Source organism: Hoplias malabaricus, chromosome 1, assembly GCF_029633855.1.
Source record: "Hoplias malabaricus isolate fHopMal1 chromosome 1, fHopMal1.hap1, whole genome shotgun sequence".
NCBI classification, from domain to species: Eukaryota; Metazoa; Chordata; class Actinopteri; order Characiformes; family Erythrinidae; genus Hoplias; species Hoplias malabaricus.
In genome coordinates, this window is record NC_089800.1 from 3,623,080 (window position 1) to 3,640,432 (window position 17,353).

General features: G+C 43.9%; 1 protein-coding gene across 3 annotated transcripts; it reads left to right on the top strand.

The window, feature by feature from the left end:
• The first annotated feature begins 3,386 nt into the window (after positions 1 to 3,386).
• On the top strand, positions 3,387 to 17,353 carry si:dkeyp-97a10.3 (uncharacterized). 3 transcript variants are annotated; one of them, XR_010795494.1, is made up of 10 exons: positions 3,387 to 3,495; positions 3,671 to 3,728; positions 7,340 to 7,690; positions 10,153 to 10,419; positions 11,554 to 11,835; positions 12,992 to 13,096; positions 13,181 to 13,242; positions 13,526 to 15,589; positions 16,478 to 16,557; positions 16,980 to 17,353. XR_010795494.1 is itself a non-coding variant. In XM_066645876.1 (9 exons), the coding sequence occupies exons 2-9, from the start codon at positions 3,686 to 3,688 to the stop codon at positions 16,502 to 16,504; spliced, it is 3,201 nt and encodes a 1,066-aa protein (XP_066501973.1). In that variant the 5' UTR covers positions 3,387 to 3,495; positions 3,671 to 3,685; the 3' UTR covers positions 16,505 to 17,353. The 3 variants fall into 3 exon arrangements, 2 of the variants coding, with proteins under 2 accessions (XP_066501973.1, XP_066501986.1); XM_066645876.1 differs by having other exon boundaries at positions 16,478 to 17,353; XM_066645889.1 differs by having other exon boundaries at positions 7,343 to 7,690; positions 16,478 to 17,353.

A 17,353-nucleotide genomic window follows, 5' to 3' on the forward strand; every position in this document is an offset into this window, starting at 1 on the left:
TGTCAGGTCCATATTTCCTTCCAGTTGAAAAAAACCTTGTTTCCTGCTGGAGCTAGATAATATAAATAGTTTCTGGAACCTGAAAGTTTCATACTCAGCTCAAACCAAAGAATCCAGAGCCCTAACGACATCCATTGGTATGTCAAGCTAATGAAGCTCAAGAAAAAGAAAAGAGAATATAGAGTGTTAAACCCATTTTTAGATTTACAACTCAAGACAATTCCAGGAAATAATACAGGAAAATGCTGTACCACATGGAAAACTGGCAGCTGCCTTTAATGATTAGCAAATGTGATTACTCGTTTGTTTTTGTTTTCTTTTCTTAGAGCGAAAGAATGGACACTAAGTGCTTTTTTGTTTGGGGGAGGTGGGAGTGGGGGGTCTGCCAAACTGTGCAAAGGTAGATTTCCAGTGACAGTTTTTATGTAATCTGCCAGGGGCAGTGAATGTCTCTCCATGTGATATGATCTGGCAACCCCAGTCTTTCAAAAGCCCAGAGTTTAAAAACGGCATCAGTCTCTCGCCAGCACTTTCCAAACACTCTTGCTGCAGTCATAATTGACCCATGAACATGCAATGCTAGCCTATCCTCATACCACTTGTTGCTGTGTAAAGTTCATATATTTGGTAAATATCAGCTTCTATTTACACGTCTATTTATAATTTCATAATGAGTGGAGTATGCAAAATCTTTCAAAAATCATGGAAAAGTTTGTGCTCCCTTCAAATTCAAGTTTGGAGATTTGGCAAATACGAGCTTTTGTTTTCTACAGTTTTATCTTCGGACACCAGGGCTTCTTCAGCTGAGAAAACATCTGCAAGTAGCAAAACCTGCAAAAACAAGGTATTCAAGTTCCTGCATGGATGGAAGGAGCTTTATTAAAAAGGAAGGGTTACACAGCTGAACCTTGTTATATATAGAGTGCAACATGACCTCTCCCTTGCTTCCATTTCAAAGTTAAACCTCCATAAGCCTGCTGTTTTCTCTACTGGACACTGTCCTCTGTGATGTCTCTGCCTGGCCCTGATAGACAGAGCCTGTACAGTACAAGAGAAATCAATCACAGCAGAACTTTGTAGGACTGTGATAGTATTGCAACACACACTGTCTGCAAACTTCAATCTGTTCCAGTATGTATTTGCACAGCTGTACTGTAATATACTGTAAATAATAACTCATATACAGTCATTCATGTGTTTTGGCTTATTTAATCTTATGTGTGATTTGTGTGTTATATATTTATTTATTTATTTATTTATTTGCAACTTAAAATCAAATATTACATTTGCACTGGCAGGAGGCAAGAAAGAGCTACTGCTTTTTTTCTTTTTGGTGTGGGGTTTAAAAAATGCCTACACTAAGTAAATAGATAAATAGTAAGTGGATATCTTTTATTAATAAACCATTAGTAACTATTTTGATAGCTATTATTATTTAAAATTCCACATATGGGCATAGTATGCGCATCAGACTTTAGATCTATGGAATCATTGAATGCAAAGCAAGAACATTTGTCGACAATAATCAAACAATGTGTGTGTTTGGACTGTGGTAAGAATGCATGCAGAGGAAACCCATGTAGACACAGGGAGAACACACCACTCCTTATACAGAGCGACCCAAAGACAGACCCTGAAGCACCTTACACACCTTAATATATCTAACAACAGCCATCTAGTGGACTAGCCTGCACATAGCACACAGCTGCACAGCATTTAATAAAGAGACTAAGACTGCTTTTAAAGATTGAGAGCTTTGCACTCACACTTTACACTGCGTTGAATAAGATAATAGCTCAAAAACTACACAGAGAGTGTACAGAACAAAAGGGAACGTTGTTCAAATCAATTATTGTGATATGGTCAGTTCAAAAACAGAACACAACACTGTTTGTATTTTATTCTCTTGATTATTTATAAAATGATATAATTTCAGCAGATGCTAATTCACAGAAGGAAAAACCTCAAATCATGTGTGAATTGTGATTCAAAAACAAACTAAATACTCCACCTCTTGCTGTCAGTGAGTGCGGAGCTGCTCAGAGTCTGTTTTACAAAATGGTATTCACTCCATTTCTGGAACAGACAAAATGTATGTCAAGCTTTACATAATCACTTAGGATGAGAAAATGACATAATACATCATAACAATGACTTACTATAATGAGAAAAAGCAGGATCTCAAACCTAGTATCATAATTACTACAAACGTACCATCTCACAGTAAAGACTGAAAATATAATTGCCCAAGATCTCATATTTGTGACTTACTTTCACATTATAGACATAATTATGTGAAACAATCCGATTATTAGAAATTATTAAGCAGCTATTTGTCTCAGGTGTGCCCTGTGAAAGACTGGCGCCCCCTCCAGGGTGTTTTCCCGCCTTGTGCCCAATGATTCCAGGTTGGCTCTGGACACACCGCAACCCTGAACAGGATAAGCACTTACAGATGATGAATGAATGAATATAATAGTGTGTGGTAATGACTCAATAAGGCTTAGGAATGATTTAATAATGAATAGCAAATTGCTGTCAGGGGTCTTAACTTCACCACTAACTGACTCTGCTTGGGGCGATAGATGAAGCACCACTAATTCGTCAGATTCGAGGATGTTGACTGGCTACATTTACTTTTCTATGTGCATGTTTTTTCTGTAGATCGCCCAGTGCAACATAGCAGCCAACGGAAACATTAGCCAGTAGCAACAGAAATGAAAAGAAAGCTCCCTTTTTAATATGTTTTATATATTACACAATATTTAACATGAGTAACATACTAAGATAAAAAATTAATACATTAATAATTTATTTATTTTATTTTATGCAGTAAAATAAGTTATATTTATATCAAGGTGGGTGGCGTCCTCTATTGGTCAAAATTGACTGATTTCAACTACTTTAATAAGGTGCAGAATGTCTTAAAAATCTTGGGAATGATTAATAAGGAGTGGGAGGAAGTTAATACTCCTAATACACAGGAACGACATAATAATTAAGGCATTGTAATAAGCCACGAAAACCATTAAATAATGCGTGGGAACAATTTAATATTCCTAATGAATGAGGGGATAGGTACATTAAAATGGAAACGTTTAATAAACGATGGGAACAATGTAATAGGCATAATACATTACTAAATAAAGGTTTGGATAGATAAAACAGACAAACGACTTAATAGTTAAAGTGTTGGAACGTTTTAAACTTGTGGGAGAATCAAGGCGTTGGAACAAGAAAATGATCCACACGCGTGTTCAACGGGTTATTGAGTCGTTCGCACCATAAATGTGTTTATTTTTTAAGGCATGTCACCAGCAGGGCTCCATACTGTAGCTTCACAGCTAACATGTTGTTTTGAACAGGTGTGCCTTCCAGACAGAACTGGAAAATCAGGAAGAGAAAATAAGATTAAGCTTTTCTACGGCTCCGGGGCTGCGTTTCTTCAGCTGGATATGAGTGGAACATGAGCCCTAAAAGTGGAGTCTACAATAGGTACTGTTTTTTTTTTTTTTTTTACACAGTTTTGCTTTTAACCCATCCTTAAATGTGTAACACTGATGTGAAGGAGCAAACCACCCGGGCTAATGTAATGATAATAGGCGCCAAACGCCCATAGAGTGTGAACATGGCTAATAACAACAAACTAACCTCGGTGTTTTCTCTTTAGCTCGTCCAAACTGAGATGAACAAACTTCCACATCCATGGTTTGTCTTAACGTTGACAGGTAGGTGTTTATCTTTTAATTCATAAGCACTTTTATTAATTTAGTCAATTAAAATTGATTGTAATTATCCGTTCCGCCTTAAATAGTACAGGGGTTCTATGGAACGTTACGACTAACGGCTGCACAATTTAAGGAGGAACGGAAAATTAAAGAAACGCTCTGCAAATAAAAGTCCACCTAAGCCATAAATAAATAAATATATAAAATAAAATAAAATAAAAAATACATCAGCACTGCGCTTTAAAGAATAAGACAGAAACTGGGTGTGTAAAAATTTACTCTTTAGATATGTTTTTCTTCATCTATTCATGTTCAGATTGAGAAGACACAGGCAGAAAGCGTCAGACCAGTTAAACTGCATTCGTTGCATTAGTTTCTGCCAACTTCTATTCCTGGAAACAGGTTTGCTGAAGTCTGCGTAATTTCGGGCATGCGCCATTTAGTAGTTCAGCATCTTAAAGGTTCACTAATGGAGGGTGTTTTAGAACTAAATCTGGACAGGGGATTTTGGGGGGGATCTTAAGTAATGGAGGGTGGTATGGCACAACAGTTGCCACATAGCTCCAAAACCCTGCATTCAATCATGCCCTCAGCTCATAGAGGAGTTTGGTGTGTTGTCCTGTTTGGTTTCCGCCCACAGTCCAAAATCACACGCTGAGAGGTGGGCTGGCTGGGTGAGTGTGTGTAGTTGTGATGCTCTGCGATGGAATGGCACCCTGTCCAGGTGTGTTCCTGCCTTACGCTGAATGATTCCAGGTGGTTGCCAGGTAGACCCTAAACGTGGGCAGACATGAAGTTTTTGTAATGGCCCTAAAATGTAAGCATCTGAAGCATTTAATAAATAAAATGTGGTAATGTCGCTGTCACACAACTCCAGGGACCTGGAGGTTGTGGGTTCGAGTCATGCTCCGGGTGACTGTCTGTGAGGAGTTTGGCGTGTTCTCCCTGTGTCTGCGTCGGTTTCCTCCGGGTGACTGTGTGTGGAGTTTGGCGTGTTCTCCCTGTGTCTGTGTGAGTTTCCTCCGGGTGACTGTCTGTGAGGAGTGTGGTGTGTTCTCCCTGTGTCTGCGTGGGTTTCCTCCGGGTGACTGTCTGTGAGGAGTGTGGCGTGTTCTCCCTGTGTCCGCGTGGGTTTCCTCCGGGTGACTGTGTGTGAGGAGTGTGGTGTGTTCTCCCTGTGTCTGCGTGGGTTTCCTCCGGGTGACTGTGTGTGAGGAGTGTGGTGTGTTCTCCCTATGTCTGCATGGGTTTCCTCCAGGTGACTGTCTGTGAGGAGTGTGGGTGACTGTCTGTGAGGAGTGTGGTGTGTTCTCCCTGTGTCTGTGTGGGTTTCCTCCGGGTGACTGTCTGTGAGGAGTGTGGTGTGTTCTCCCTGTGTCTGTGTGAGTTTCCTCTGGGTGACTGTCTGTGAGGAGTGTGGTGTGTTCTCCCTGTGTCTGTGTGGGTTTCCTCCGGGTGACTGTCTGTGAGGAGTGTGGTGTGTTCTCCCTGTGTCTGTGTGGGTTTCCTCCGGGTGACTGTCTGTGTGGAGTGTGGTGGGTTCTCTCCGTGTCTGCGTGGGTTTCCTCCAGGTGACTGTGTGTGAGGAGTTTGGTGTGTTCTCCCTGTGTCTGTGTGAGTTTCCTCTGGGTGACTGTCTGTGAGGAGTGTGGTGTGTTCTCCCTGTGTCTGTGTGGGTTTCCTCCGGGTGACTGTCTGTGAGGAGTGTGGTGTGTTCTCCCTGTGTCTGTGTGAGTTTCCTCTGGGTGACTGTCTGTGAGGAGTGTGGTGTGTTCTCCCTGTGTCTGTGTGGGTTTCCTCCGGGTGACTGTCTGTGAGGAGTGTGGTGTGTTCTCCCTGTGTCTGTGTGGGTTTCCTCCGGGTGACTGTCTGTGTGGAGTGTGGTGGGTTCTCTCCGTGTCTGTGTGGGTTTCCTCTGGGTGACTGTCTGTGAGGAGTGTGGTGTGTTCTCCCTGTGTGTGCGTGGGTTTCCTCCAGGTGACTGTCTGTGAGGAGTGTGGTGTGTTCTCCCTGCGTCTGCGTGGGGTTCCTCCGGGTGACTGTCTGTGAGGAGTGTGGTGTGTTTTCCCTGTGTCTGTGTGGGTTTCCTCCGGGTGACTGTCTGTGTGGAGTGTGGTGTGTTCTCTCTGTGTCTGTGTGAGTTTCCTCTGGGTGACTGTCTGTGAGGAGTGTGGTGTGTTCTCCCTGTGTCTGTGTGGGTTTCCTCCGGGTGACTGTCTGTGAGGAGTGTGGTGTGTTCTCCCTGTGTCTCTGTGGGTTTCCTCCGGGTGACTGTCTGTGTGGAGTGTGGTGTGTTCTCTCCGTGTCTGTGTGGGTTTCCTCCGGGTGACTGTCTGTGAGGAGTGTGGTGTGTTCTCCCTGTGTGTGCGTGGGTTTCCTCCAGGTGACTGTGTGTGAGGAGTGTGGTGTGTTCTCCCTGTGTCTGCGTGGGGTTCCTCCGGGTGACTGTCTGTGAGGAGTGTGGTGTGTTCTCCCTGTGTCTGTGTGGGTTTCCTCCGGGTGACTGTCTGTGAGGAGTGTGGTGTGTTCTCCCTGCGTCTGCGTGGGGTTCCTCCGGGTGACTGTCTGTGAGGAGTGTGGTGTGTTTTCCCTGTGTCTGTGTGGGTTTCCTCCGGGTGACTGTCTGTGTGGAGTGTGGTGTGTTCTCTCTGTGTCTGTGTGAGTTTCCTCTGGGTGACTGTCTGTGAGGAGTGTGGTGTGTTCTCCCTGTGTCTGTGTGGGTTTCCTCCGGGTGACTGTCTGTGAGGAGTGTGGTGTGTTCTCCCTGTGTCTCTGTGGGTTTCCTCCGGGTGACTGTCTGTGTGGAGTGTGGTGTGTTCTCTCCGTGTCTGTGTGGGTTTCCTCCGGGTGACTGTCTGTGAGGAGTGTGGTGTGTTCTCCCTGTGTGTGCGTGGGTTTCCTCCAGGTGACTGTGTGTGAGGAGTGTGGTGTGTTCTCCCTGTGTCTGCGTGGGGTTCCTCCGGGTGACTGTCTGTGAGGAGTGTGGTGTGTTCTCCCTGTGTCTGTGTGGGTTTCCTCCGGGTGACTGTCTGTGTGGAGTGTGGTGTGTTCTCCCTGTGTCTGTGTGGGTTTCCTCTGGGTGACTGTCTGTGAGGAGTGTGGTGTGCTCCGGTTTCCTCCTGCGGCTTGATAACACACGTTGGTAGGTGGATTAGTGACTCAAAAGTGTCTATAGGTGTGGGTCACCCTGTGAAGGACTGGCGCCTCTCCAGTGTGTGATTCCGGGTAGGCTTCGGGCCCACCACCGCCCTGAACTGGATAAGCGCTTATAGACAATGAATGAAATGTAGCAATGTAGCATTACTGATACTAATATTAATAACTAAATCTATATTAATAACTAAAGTTCTATTAATGTATTGTATTAATGTGAATGTATAATCTATTAATACACTTCATTTAAAAATATAAATCATTAAATAATCATGTTAACAAACTTTGAAAATTAAAAAATTAAAATGTTGTATACTGGCATTAGTTCACAGTTCCACTACTGGTTGATATTTAATAATTTCCCAAAAAGTGCAAGACCTGAGAACTTTCATCTACCATTTTAATAACAGTGATTATTAAGCATGTTTGTCCTTATTTTAATGTCTTTTTTATTTAAGCAGTGCTGCCCTGGACGACAGAGTCCCAGAGTCCGGTGCCGCTCCAGTTTCAGACCTCACCAGTGCTGGTGGCCACAGAAAATAATGCCGTATTCGCGGTGCAGACCATCTCTAACCCGTTTTCCATCACATGGATCGCTCCAGGGGACAGCACCCTGGGTCAGTGGGTCGGAGGTCAAGCTGTATACAACTCAGTGCCTCAGTATCAGGGAAGAGTGACTATCACTGCCACGCAGCTCACCATCAACTCCTGCCAGCGCAGAGATGCTGGGAACTACACTGTCAGGGTGGTGCCACTGGGTACAACTGGACTCAGCAGCAACTCACTGTCTGTGGCCCTCAGGGTCTTCGGTAAGATGGGTTCAGTGTGTTCATCAGTTTTGGGGTTTTCAGGTCCTGTTGGTTATATGGAAACAAGCAGACAGTCCTCATTGTTACTCTCAGGCAAAAACCTTGTATCTCTGAATGGGTGACGTTACAAGAGATAAAAAAAAGTCCTTAGTTTGGACTGAAATTGAATGTAAAAACATTTTATTTCAAGAAATGTTTAGACAAAAGAAAAGCAGAAGAAAAGTGAAATTCATTCCCAGTCCGTCTCACTTCTGACCAAGCTTCTCGTACATGTTCCTGAGACATTAATGCCACATTGTAAGTAAGACACACCCGTGCTAAACATTCCCAGACGTTTAACCCAATCAGTAATGAGTAAATAATGCCATAGCTCTATTATAAATGTGCCGAACAATGAGTGGAGCTATTTGTGTTAGATAGCAGATATGACTATGGCATGAACACCAAGACTAACCTGCTGTCTTTCTGGTCAGTTGCAAAAAACTTAAGAACAAAAGCATAGATTCAATTCCTGGAATAATTGTGCTACACATAGGCTGTCACAACACCTACACCTTAGTTTAAAAATACAAACATGAAAAACAAGTTACACATTGTGTATATCAGCAGAAGCACAGCTGTGTCATTAAAATTCATGCTGAAATAGTACTAGTTTCTTAAAACATTTTGATTAATATTTTATATGTAGGCTATACAATGTAGATTTAAATGAATTAATTATACGTTTATTTTTACATGTTTGCAAAAGGCAGTTGGTATAATCATTAACAGCAATTAGAAACAAAGGGGTTAATTTAACTGTAGAGTGAATTCAGTCGTGTGGAGGTGGTTTGGAAATAAAAATATCAATATTCTACAAAATTTTTATACAATGTCAGAATCTTGGTAAGTTACGGTTGTTTACGAAATAAGCAAATGTTTACACTTATTTATTGTTTCTTCTGAATGTTTGAAATAGATTTGGATAAATAAGTAAGAAATTAAATATATTATTAATTTAATATGGCGCAGCAGGTTAGTGTTAGCTCCAGGGACCTGGAGGTTGTGGGTTCGATTCCTGCTCCGGGTGACTGTCTGTGAGGAGTGTGGTGTGTTCTCCCTGTGTCTGCGTGGGTTTCCTCCGGGTGACTGTCTGTGAGGAGTGTGGTGTGTTCTCCCTGTGTCTGCGTGGGTTTCCTCCGGGTCACTGTCTGTAAGGAGTGTGGTGTGTTCTCCCTGTGTCCGCGTGGGTTTCCTCCGGGTGACTGTCTGTGAGGAGTGTGGTGTGTTCTCCCTGTGTCCGCGTGGGTTTCCTCCGGGTGACTGTCTGTGAGGAGTGTGGTGTGTTCTCCCTGTGTCCGCGTGGGTTTCTTTTGGGTGCTCCGGTTTCCTCCCACAGTCCAAAAACACACGTTGGTAGGTGGATTGGCGACTCAAAAGTGTCCGTGTGAGTGTGTGAGTGAATGTGTGAGTGTGTCTGTGTTGCCCTGTGAAGGACTGGCGCCCCCTCCAGGGTGTATTCCCACCTTGCGCCCAATGATTCCAGGTAGGCTCTGGACCCACCGTAACCCTGAACTGGATAAGGGTTACAGACAATGAATGAATGAATGAATATAATTCATATTAATATAACATTTATTTTGTTGCAGTAGTGTGTTCTTAAAATGAATAAAATTATTTTCAATGTTTTTTCATATCGCCAATATACCCTGAAATATCGTGATATAATTTTAGGACCGTATCGCCCATCCCTGTATGTGACAGTGTATCCAATAGTCCAGCTGTTTTTGTGTTTAACTGCATTAGCTGTGTCTGTTGTGGCTTTGAATTATTATTATTTTTTTTTTTATTAATTTATTGGAATTTAGTCACAGATGCAAATAAAACTGCCACTCATTCCAAGTCAAAACAGCAGTATGCCTTTTGATTCACTCATTCATTCATTTATTATCTGTAAGCACTTATCCAGTTCAGGGTCACGGTGGGTCCAGAGTCTACCTGGAATCATTGGGCGCAAGGCAGGAACACACCCTGGAGGGGGCGCCAGTCCTTCACAGGGCAACACACACACTCACACATTCACTCACACGGACACTTTTGAGTCGCCAATCTACCTACCAACGTGTGTTTTTGGACTGTGGGAGGAAACCGGAGCACCCAAAAGAAACCCACGCGGACACAGGGAGAACACACCACACAGACAGTCACCCGGAGGAAACCCACGCGGACACAGGGACAACACACCACACTCCTCACAGACAGTCACCCGGAGCGGGAATAGAACCCACAACCTCCAGGCCCCTGGAGCTGTGTGACTGCGACACTAACCTGCTGCGCCACCGTGCCGCTGTGCCACCAGGCCTTTTGATGATTTCTGAAAACATAAACAGTTCACATATGCCCAGTACTGTGTTGAGTTAATATTGCTCATATATATAGCTAATTTATTATTTTCCTTCTGTTCCTGTCTATTAACCCTTCAGAAGCCGTGGGTTCAGTGACTCTCTTCGTGCCCTCTGTGGCTATAGAAGGAGGAAACGTGTCTTTCAGCTGTAGCTGGACTCAAGGCACTGAAACCAGCGTGGCTTGGGCTAAAGGTGGATCTGCTCTCACCTCAGACTCTCACATCACCATCAATGGAGGATCTCTGATCATTAACCCCGTCAGCAGGACCGATGCTGGGCAATACAGCTGCACTGTAAGCAATCCCATCAGCACTCAGACAGCAACGGCCACCCTCACTGTCAACTGTGAGTTTATCTTCACTTTCAGTGTACACACAGTCCAGCTTCCATTAGTTATCCCTAATACTGCCTCTGGGCTTTGAGTCACTTGGTGCATTCTTGGTGCATTTACAGCACCAAGTTAAAGCAACACTAAATTAGATTTGTTTTTTTGCTCCTGGGGCTAGTGCAATTTACTTTTATAGAACTGTACTGACACTAATGGAGAGCGGAAGGGAAGTCCTCTAAAGTTACATAGCCCAGTTTTTGCAATGACAGAGGCTCTATTCGCCCTATTATAGCTCAGTGAAGCTTCACAGTGATTTTGAAGCTGTGGTTTTAAGGTATAAACATCACACAGAGTTCCTTTAAAGAGATTAATATTGGTTTGGATTGAAGCTTAAGATGAAAACTGAGATCATGGTAGGGTTCTTCAATTTCTGCCCATCATTAATTGGTGATTTCACTGCTCAAACACACCCCATCTTCTATCTGGAGGGCTGGGACCATGGCTGTGGCTCGGTATATCATGTATTATGAAAGTTTATAGTTGTAGGCTGTTGTCATTCAAGGCTGCATTACACATACATTAGCCTTCCTTTAATGACAATGGGCATAAACATCTATAAATGCTTATTACAAAGAGGCCTTGATGTTTAGATATAAGTGTTCATGCAAATTCATGTGGAGGTGGCATGTAGCCTTATGAATGATGGCCTACAGTGAAGTGCTTTGACGTCCTTAATATTAATTTTTCTGCTTTATCTTTTTTAATAACACCAGCGCTAATTTATAAACAGGTTTAGGAGACAAAGCTATTAATCATTTCACATGAAAGCAACACTGTGTGGTATTTTTAACTTGAATTACAGCTTCAGTATCACTGTGAAACTCCATTGAGCTGTCATAGGGGTGCTACCCTGGCCTCACCACTACAGAAACTGCACTGTGTAACTTGATCTCCACTTGATTTCGGGACAGTGCTGTAAAGGTGGACTACACACTGCAGCTGTAGGGGGAGCCCAGGAGCAAAAAAACCCAATAATTACCTAGTGTTTCTTTAAATCTAACTGAATAGCTACAGTCCTAACCTTCTAACTCAGCCAGCTGATGGAACAACAGCATGACTCTTCTAATAGAATATGTCCATCTCTCCACTAGATGGTCCGGACACACCTCAGGTGTCTAAGAGTTCTGCGAACTGTGTGGGTGGAGGAGACGTGACCGTGGGCCAGACGATCAAACTCACCTGCACGTCTGTCTCCCTGCCGCCTGCCCAGCTGTCGTGGCAGTATAACGGCAACCAGTTGACGGGCGGCACCACGGATGGCACGCTCAACCTGCAGGTCTTCTCCACTATTCAGAGTGGACAGTACCTCTGTATGGCACGAAACGCCGTCACATTGGGAACTTCCCAGCAACAGATCAGCGTCAGTGTTGTGGGTGAGTGATTTTTCCAGGCGTGATTCCCTCAGGCTGATGCTCGTGGCTCGACTAGCATCTGTTTTCTTGATTGGAGAGCAACTTTCTTGGAGGACTGGAGTAATCAAACAGATTAATTCAGATGCTGTTGCACCAGAAGGAGTCTTAATTTCATTCTGTTTGCACTGATTTTCTTTTTTTTTCATCAGATCTCCAGCGTTTAGTATTTCATCATTGGCTTGTCGACATTACTGGTCCATCTATCAGAGTGGTCCGCTGTTGATTATTATTAATAACTCCTTTTAACCGTAGGATGCTTTCATGAAGAAGTTCAGCATCAACAAAAATCAGGAACAAGAAATACAAACACAGAAGCAAGAAACACCAAAAAGGGCTTTGAAAATGGGTTCAAAAACACAGAAGGAAAGGTCTGATACACAAACTACAAGAGAAGGAATAAACCCTAACGCTAACGCTTAATTAACCCTAAATGAGGCTTGAGAAAAACAAGCCAATTCTACACAATGAGGCTAGAAACAGATGGCTTAGGTAGTCCACAGGCAGGTGCTTCTAATCAGCACTAAGGAGAGTGACTTCCCCTCCCACACATGTGATCTCCCCAGGGATCATGGGAATTGGAGTCCACTTCCTGTGCTTTGACAGTTGGAGAATTTTTTGACAACATGCAGCCTGATATGAAGACATCTGATGTGACATTAAATATACAATAGACACGTATATAATATAAACCTTCTTCTTATTATTATTATTAGTAGTAGATGTGGCATCTGGCATCTCTTGTGGAGAGGTGTAAATTGTTTACACAGTAGGGGGCTCTCATGCCTCATTTTCAGCCCTCACTGCTCATTAGCAGTAACAAACTTCCACACACACAGACCCCAAAAGCCCCCATGAGAGATGTGGGAAAATAAATATTGATTTATTTTATTTATTATATCAATTTTTATGGAGGCATGGTGGTGTTGTGTGAAATTGTACACAGCTGTGTGTGTATGTGTGTGTGGAATTGTCCACAGGTGAGTGTGAGCGTGACTGGGTGAGTGTGTAATGATGTGAATTATTTTCCTTCAACTTGCAGTATATATAACAGCCACTAGGGGCAACAGAAAGATGCAACCCAAACAACCCCACCATGAATGCCCCTCTCTCCCCTCAGGTACCTGTCTCAGTGGAGGAGCAGTTGCAGGAATTGTCGTGGCCTGCTTTGTGGTCCTCGTCCTAATTATTGTTGCCATCGTCCTGTTGGTACGGCAGCGAAATGGTAAAGCTCATCTTCTCAGCGTTAAAGAGCATGTCTTTTCTGCATTTCTGGTTTTGATGTTACATTCACTAATTCGTTTTGCAGTTGATCGGACACTCAGGAATGTCACTGGGCAGCGGAAAACAAACTTGAACAACGGGCCAGCTGTAAGCGAGACCCTCTCATCACTGTTTTTCATTGTTACATCATAAACAAAATGTTCCTTTGTTAGTGAGAACTAAAGGATTCATTTGGCAAAATTTGCTAAAATAAAATCCACTAACCATTCCTTAATCTTTAATCAACATATCTATTAATAATTTTGTGAGAACCACACATGTTTCATTGGAATGAAGGAGATTAGATATACTTTTTTTTTAGGTTAATATGATTTGCAGTGTATAACATTGCAGAGTAAAGTCACCAATGATTTTATCTCGTCTTTCTCAGGTTCTTCCAGCTGAACAGAATGGCCAAGTAACCTCTGGAGTCAGTGGCAACGGGGGCCAACCTGATCCACCGCTACACTACACTGGTAGACGACATCTCCCAAACAATCAAGAACCTGTGACTGTTTGGCACACTGGCCAAGAGAACAACGAAACACTGACACAAAACCACACAAGACTCAACAACACTAATCTTAACACTGGCCCGCTCCCAAACAATGGCCACCAAAACTTCAATGACCGCCCATACAATGGTCATCAGAATAGCAATTCATATCCACACAATGGTCTGCATAACTCCAGTGTGTTCCCACAGTCAGGCCAACAGAACCCAAATATTCTCATACAGACAGGCCATGGGGATCCAGGGGGTCAAACTGTGCTAATAAACCTCAATCCAATGCCACACACAGAGCCGCGAAATGCAACCGCTCAAGCTCCCACGGTGCAAGTGAGTCTCAACGCACCTCAGTCATCACAAATTCAGCCTAACCAGAGTGCCACGTGGCAAACTAATCAACAAAACAACACACCTTCACAACAGATAGCTAACGCTAACCAACCTAATCAGAGTGCCACGTGGCATAATGCTCAACAAAATACACTGCCACAACAGATAGCTAACACTAATCAGCAACACCTTCCTGATTTACAGTCCACTGCTCAGCCTCGGATGGAAAACCTACATAACCCAGCACAGACTGCCGTAGATAGCACTTTAAGAATTCGAGACCAAGCGCCCAATGGCCGTATTCCAACTGGCTACTCCCACCACCCCGATCCAAACTTGACCAATCGCCAGTCTAGAAACCCAGAATCTTCTTTAGAGATTCGTCACAGACGTTCGAATGACGGACGTTCCAGATCTCCTGATCCAATGTCAAGTTCGAGCACAAACCTACGGCAGAGGCCTTGGGACCAGCTGCGGGGTACTCCGGCATACCCCAATCCCGAATCAGTCGACTCTGAAACTTCTCAATATCAGACCTCAACCCAGCACCGAACAAGACGGCGGTCAGGTCCACGTCAGAGTCCTAGGCAAACGTCAGCTGTAGATGCGCCGATGTCGCCTGCTTCTGCGACAAGGAGTCGTGCCCCGAGAGATACAAGCAGTGTTCCAAATCCTCAGACAGACTTGAATTTGCGGTGGCAAGATGTAGTGCGCGATGTTGGTTTGCATCAGCATTCAGGCCGTGAAAATCAGGCTGCTTCGCAGATTACCGTACCTCAGAGTTCTCGTATTCAAAACACAGGAGTGTCCGAAAGAGCAGGTGTACCTCAAAATCCAAGAAGCCAAGGACAAGATGTTCACCACAATGTTTTCGCCCATCAAAATCAGACAGCCTTACTTCACACTATACCCCAGAATCCTGAAATATACACACATGGTACCCCAAATACAGGGGTAAACCAGACAAGAGTACCTCAAAATCTGCCAACTCAAGGACAAGTTCAGCGAAGTGTGGGTGCCCATCATCCCCCTGTACCCCAGAATCCTATCCAAGCACATGGTACACCAAACACAGGGGTATCCCAGAGAGCAGGTATACCTCAAAATCAACACACTCTAGCCCACGCAGCTCAACTTCCACAAGCACGGACGCACACCAATGCCAACTCTCCGAACGCCGCTCCTCTGACTCAAGCTGCCCTGCAAATGCACACCAATCACACACCCAATCCATTTCCCAGCCGTATCCAGCAGACCCAAGCTGTTCTGCAGCATCCCAGGCCTGCAGCAACACCCGGTCATCCGAATCAAACACAACCACAACCTACAGCAGAGAAGAACCAGAGAGGCCAAAGACCACCAACTCCGCCTCCAGTTCTGGGGCCATCACAGTTCAGGACATTACCACGAGAACCTCTCAGGCAACCTCGGACCCTTCAACCCGCTCACGTGGCGAGGCAGCCTCGAGGTCAGAGGCCTCACAACGTCCACGGGCACGCGAGACCCAGTCATACCAGTCCTCACAGACACACAGGGAACCAGGCCCTGCCACACGTCAGTGCACACAGACATGGCAATGGACCAGCACACAGACTCCCTCCACACCTGAACCAGGTGAGCGCTTTGGTGTAAGGAAGAGGTCTTTCTCTCAGGAGTATCCCTAAGTATCATCAAGTGTGCTGCTCAAAAAAAAGGTACTTGAAAGAGCAGCCTGCTGTGATCTAGGTTCACTTTATAGAACAGGCTTTTTACTGACATCTAGTGGCCTCAGTCTGTACTAAAGAACACTGGGTAGTGGTTTTACCTTAAGATTTGAGCTTCAAATTATTTGCTAATACAGGCACAGCACTGCAGAAACTGTACTGTGTGACTTCAAGGAAAGGTGAGGGGGTTTAGCTACCATTTTGTGGTGAAATAACATAGCAATAAACGTAATTAACATCTTTAATACAGTAATTACAGTTACAACATTGTTGAATCTACACGTCTCGGCTAATTACACTCCACCTGGGGTAAATACAAAATTGCGCGTTTGACTTTAAAGTTCACATCGATGGGAAACCTTGGTGTTTAATGCAGCCCAGGCACAGAATCTGTAAAACAGACCTGGCCTCTGCATGAATTACCTTATCAAGGCTGCGGTTGCACCCCTTTATTGTACATCTGAGTTTTACAACCACCGGCGTGTCATGTTCAGACAAGCCTGCCGTCGGTGCACTTATCGGTTATTTCCGTATTCAGAACATCGCTCGGTTGATGTTATTTATTTGGTTTTACATTTGGGTGACAGCATGTGAATAATGTTTATTTCTTGCAGGAGTTATCAGGGGACAGAAGCCGTGTGTTGTTTAGTTGACGGGTTTAGAAGAATGCCTTTGCCTGCAGATTTTAAATTTCGTTTGTTACATTTGAATAGTGCGATGGATGTGAATCTCTCATTTATTTTTGTTTTTTCCTCTCTCCCCCCCCCCCCCCCTCTCTCTCTCTCTCTCTTTTTAAAAGGTCCACCGACATAAGCCCAGGCTCTGAGACAATCCATTACTTTGACAAAGCCCACCCTGGACCACGCAAGACCCATTCTGGTAAAATACAATGTAAAGGGGAACAGTTATGGAGCAGACGTTTTGTCATGCTTTAGATATTTTATTGTTCCTCTGATTGATTGTTACAGTGGAGATATAAGTGTGTAACTGATGTACAGAATGGCTCAACTGTGCAATAGAAATTAACAATGCTGTTAAAGATCTTAAATAAACCGCTCTATAGTTTTCTGTGAAACATCTACAATGACACTCCCACCCAAAACAAAGCTACTCTAGGATGAGCATTTCTCACTCATTAGGACCCCAACAATAACTCGAGTGTCGCTCTTCCGAGCAAAGAGCTTGGACCGTATCCAAGTGGAAAATGAGGGCAAGTGCCAGAAAGTGCTAAATGATAAATAATGGACTCCCACTTTTTGTGCGTTTCTCACGCAGCTGTTTATTCTGTGCTTGCTACGCAGACACTACTCAATTAGCTGTGGACGAAACGCTCAGCTAACTATGAAGGAGAGCCGCCAGAAAACGGACATGCTCTTATTAATTATGCACATTGATTTAATGTTAATGACGTGGAAAATACTAATGATTCCGAGTGGCAGAAGTTGTCAAGATTTTTCTCAACGGATTAATAATTTGTCACGGATGGCTTTGTTTCTCATTCTGATACGGATTAATGGATTCATTGCAAATGCTGTTGTTTCTCTGTGTTTTTCTTCCTATTTATTTATCTGTTTTTGTTGTGTCTTGTTTCCTGATGTTAAATGAACTGCACTGTGTCTCTAACCTCTGACGACTTAAAAATTAAAACTAAAGTTTCAACAACCAAAGTCGCAGC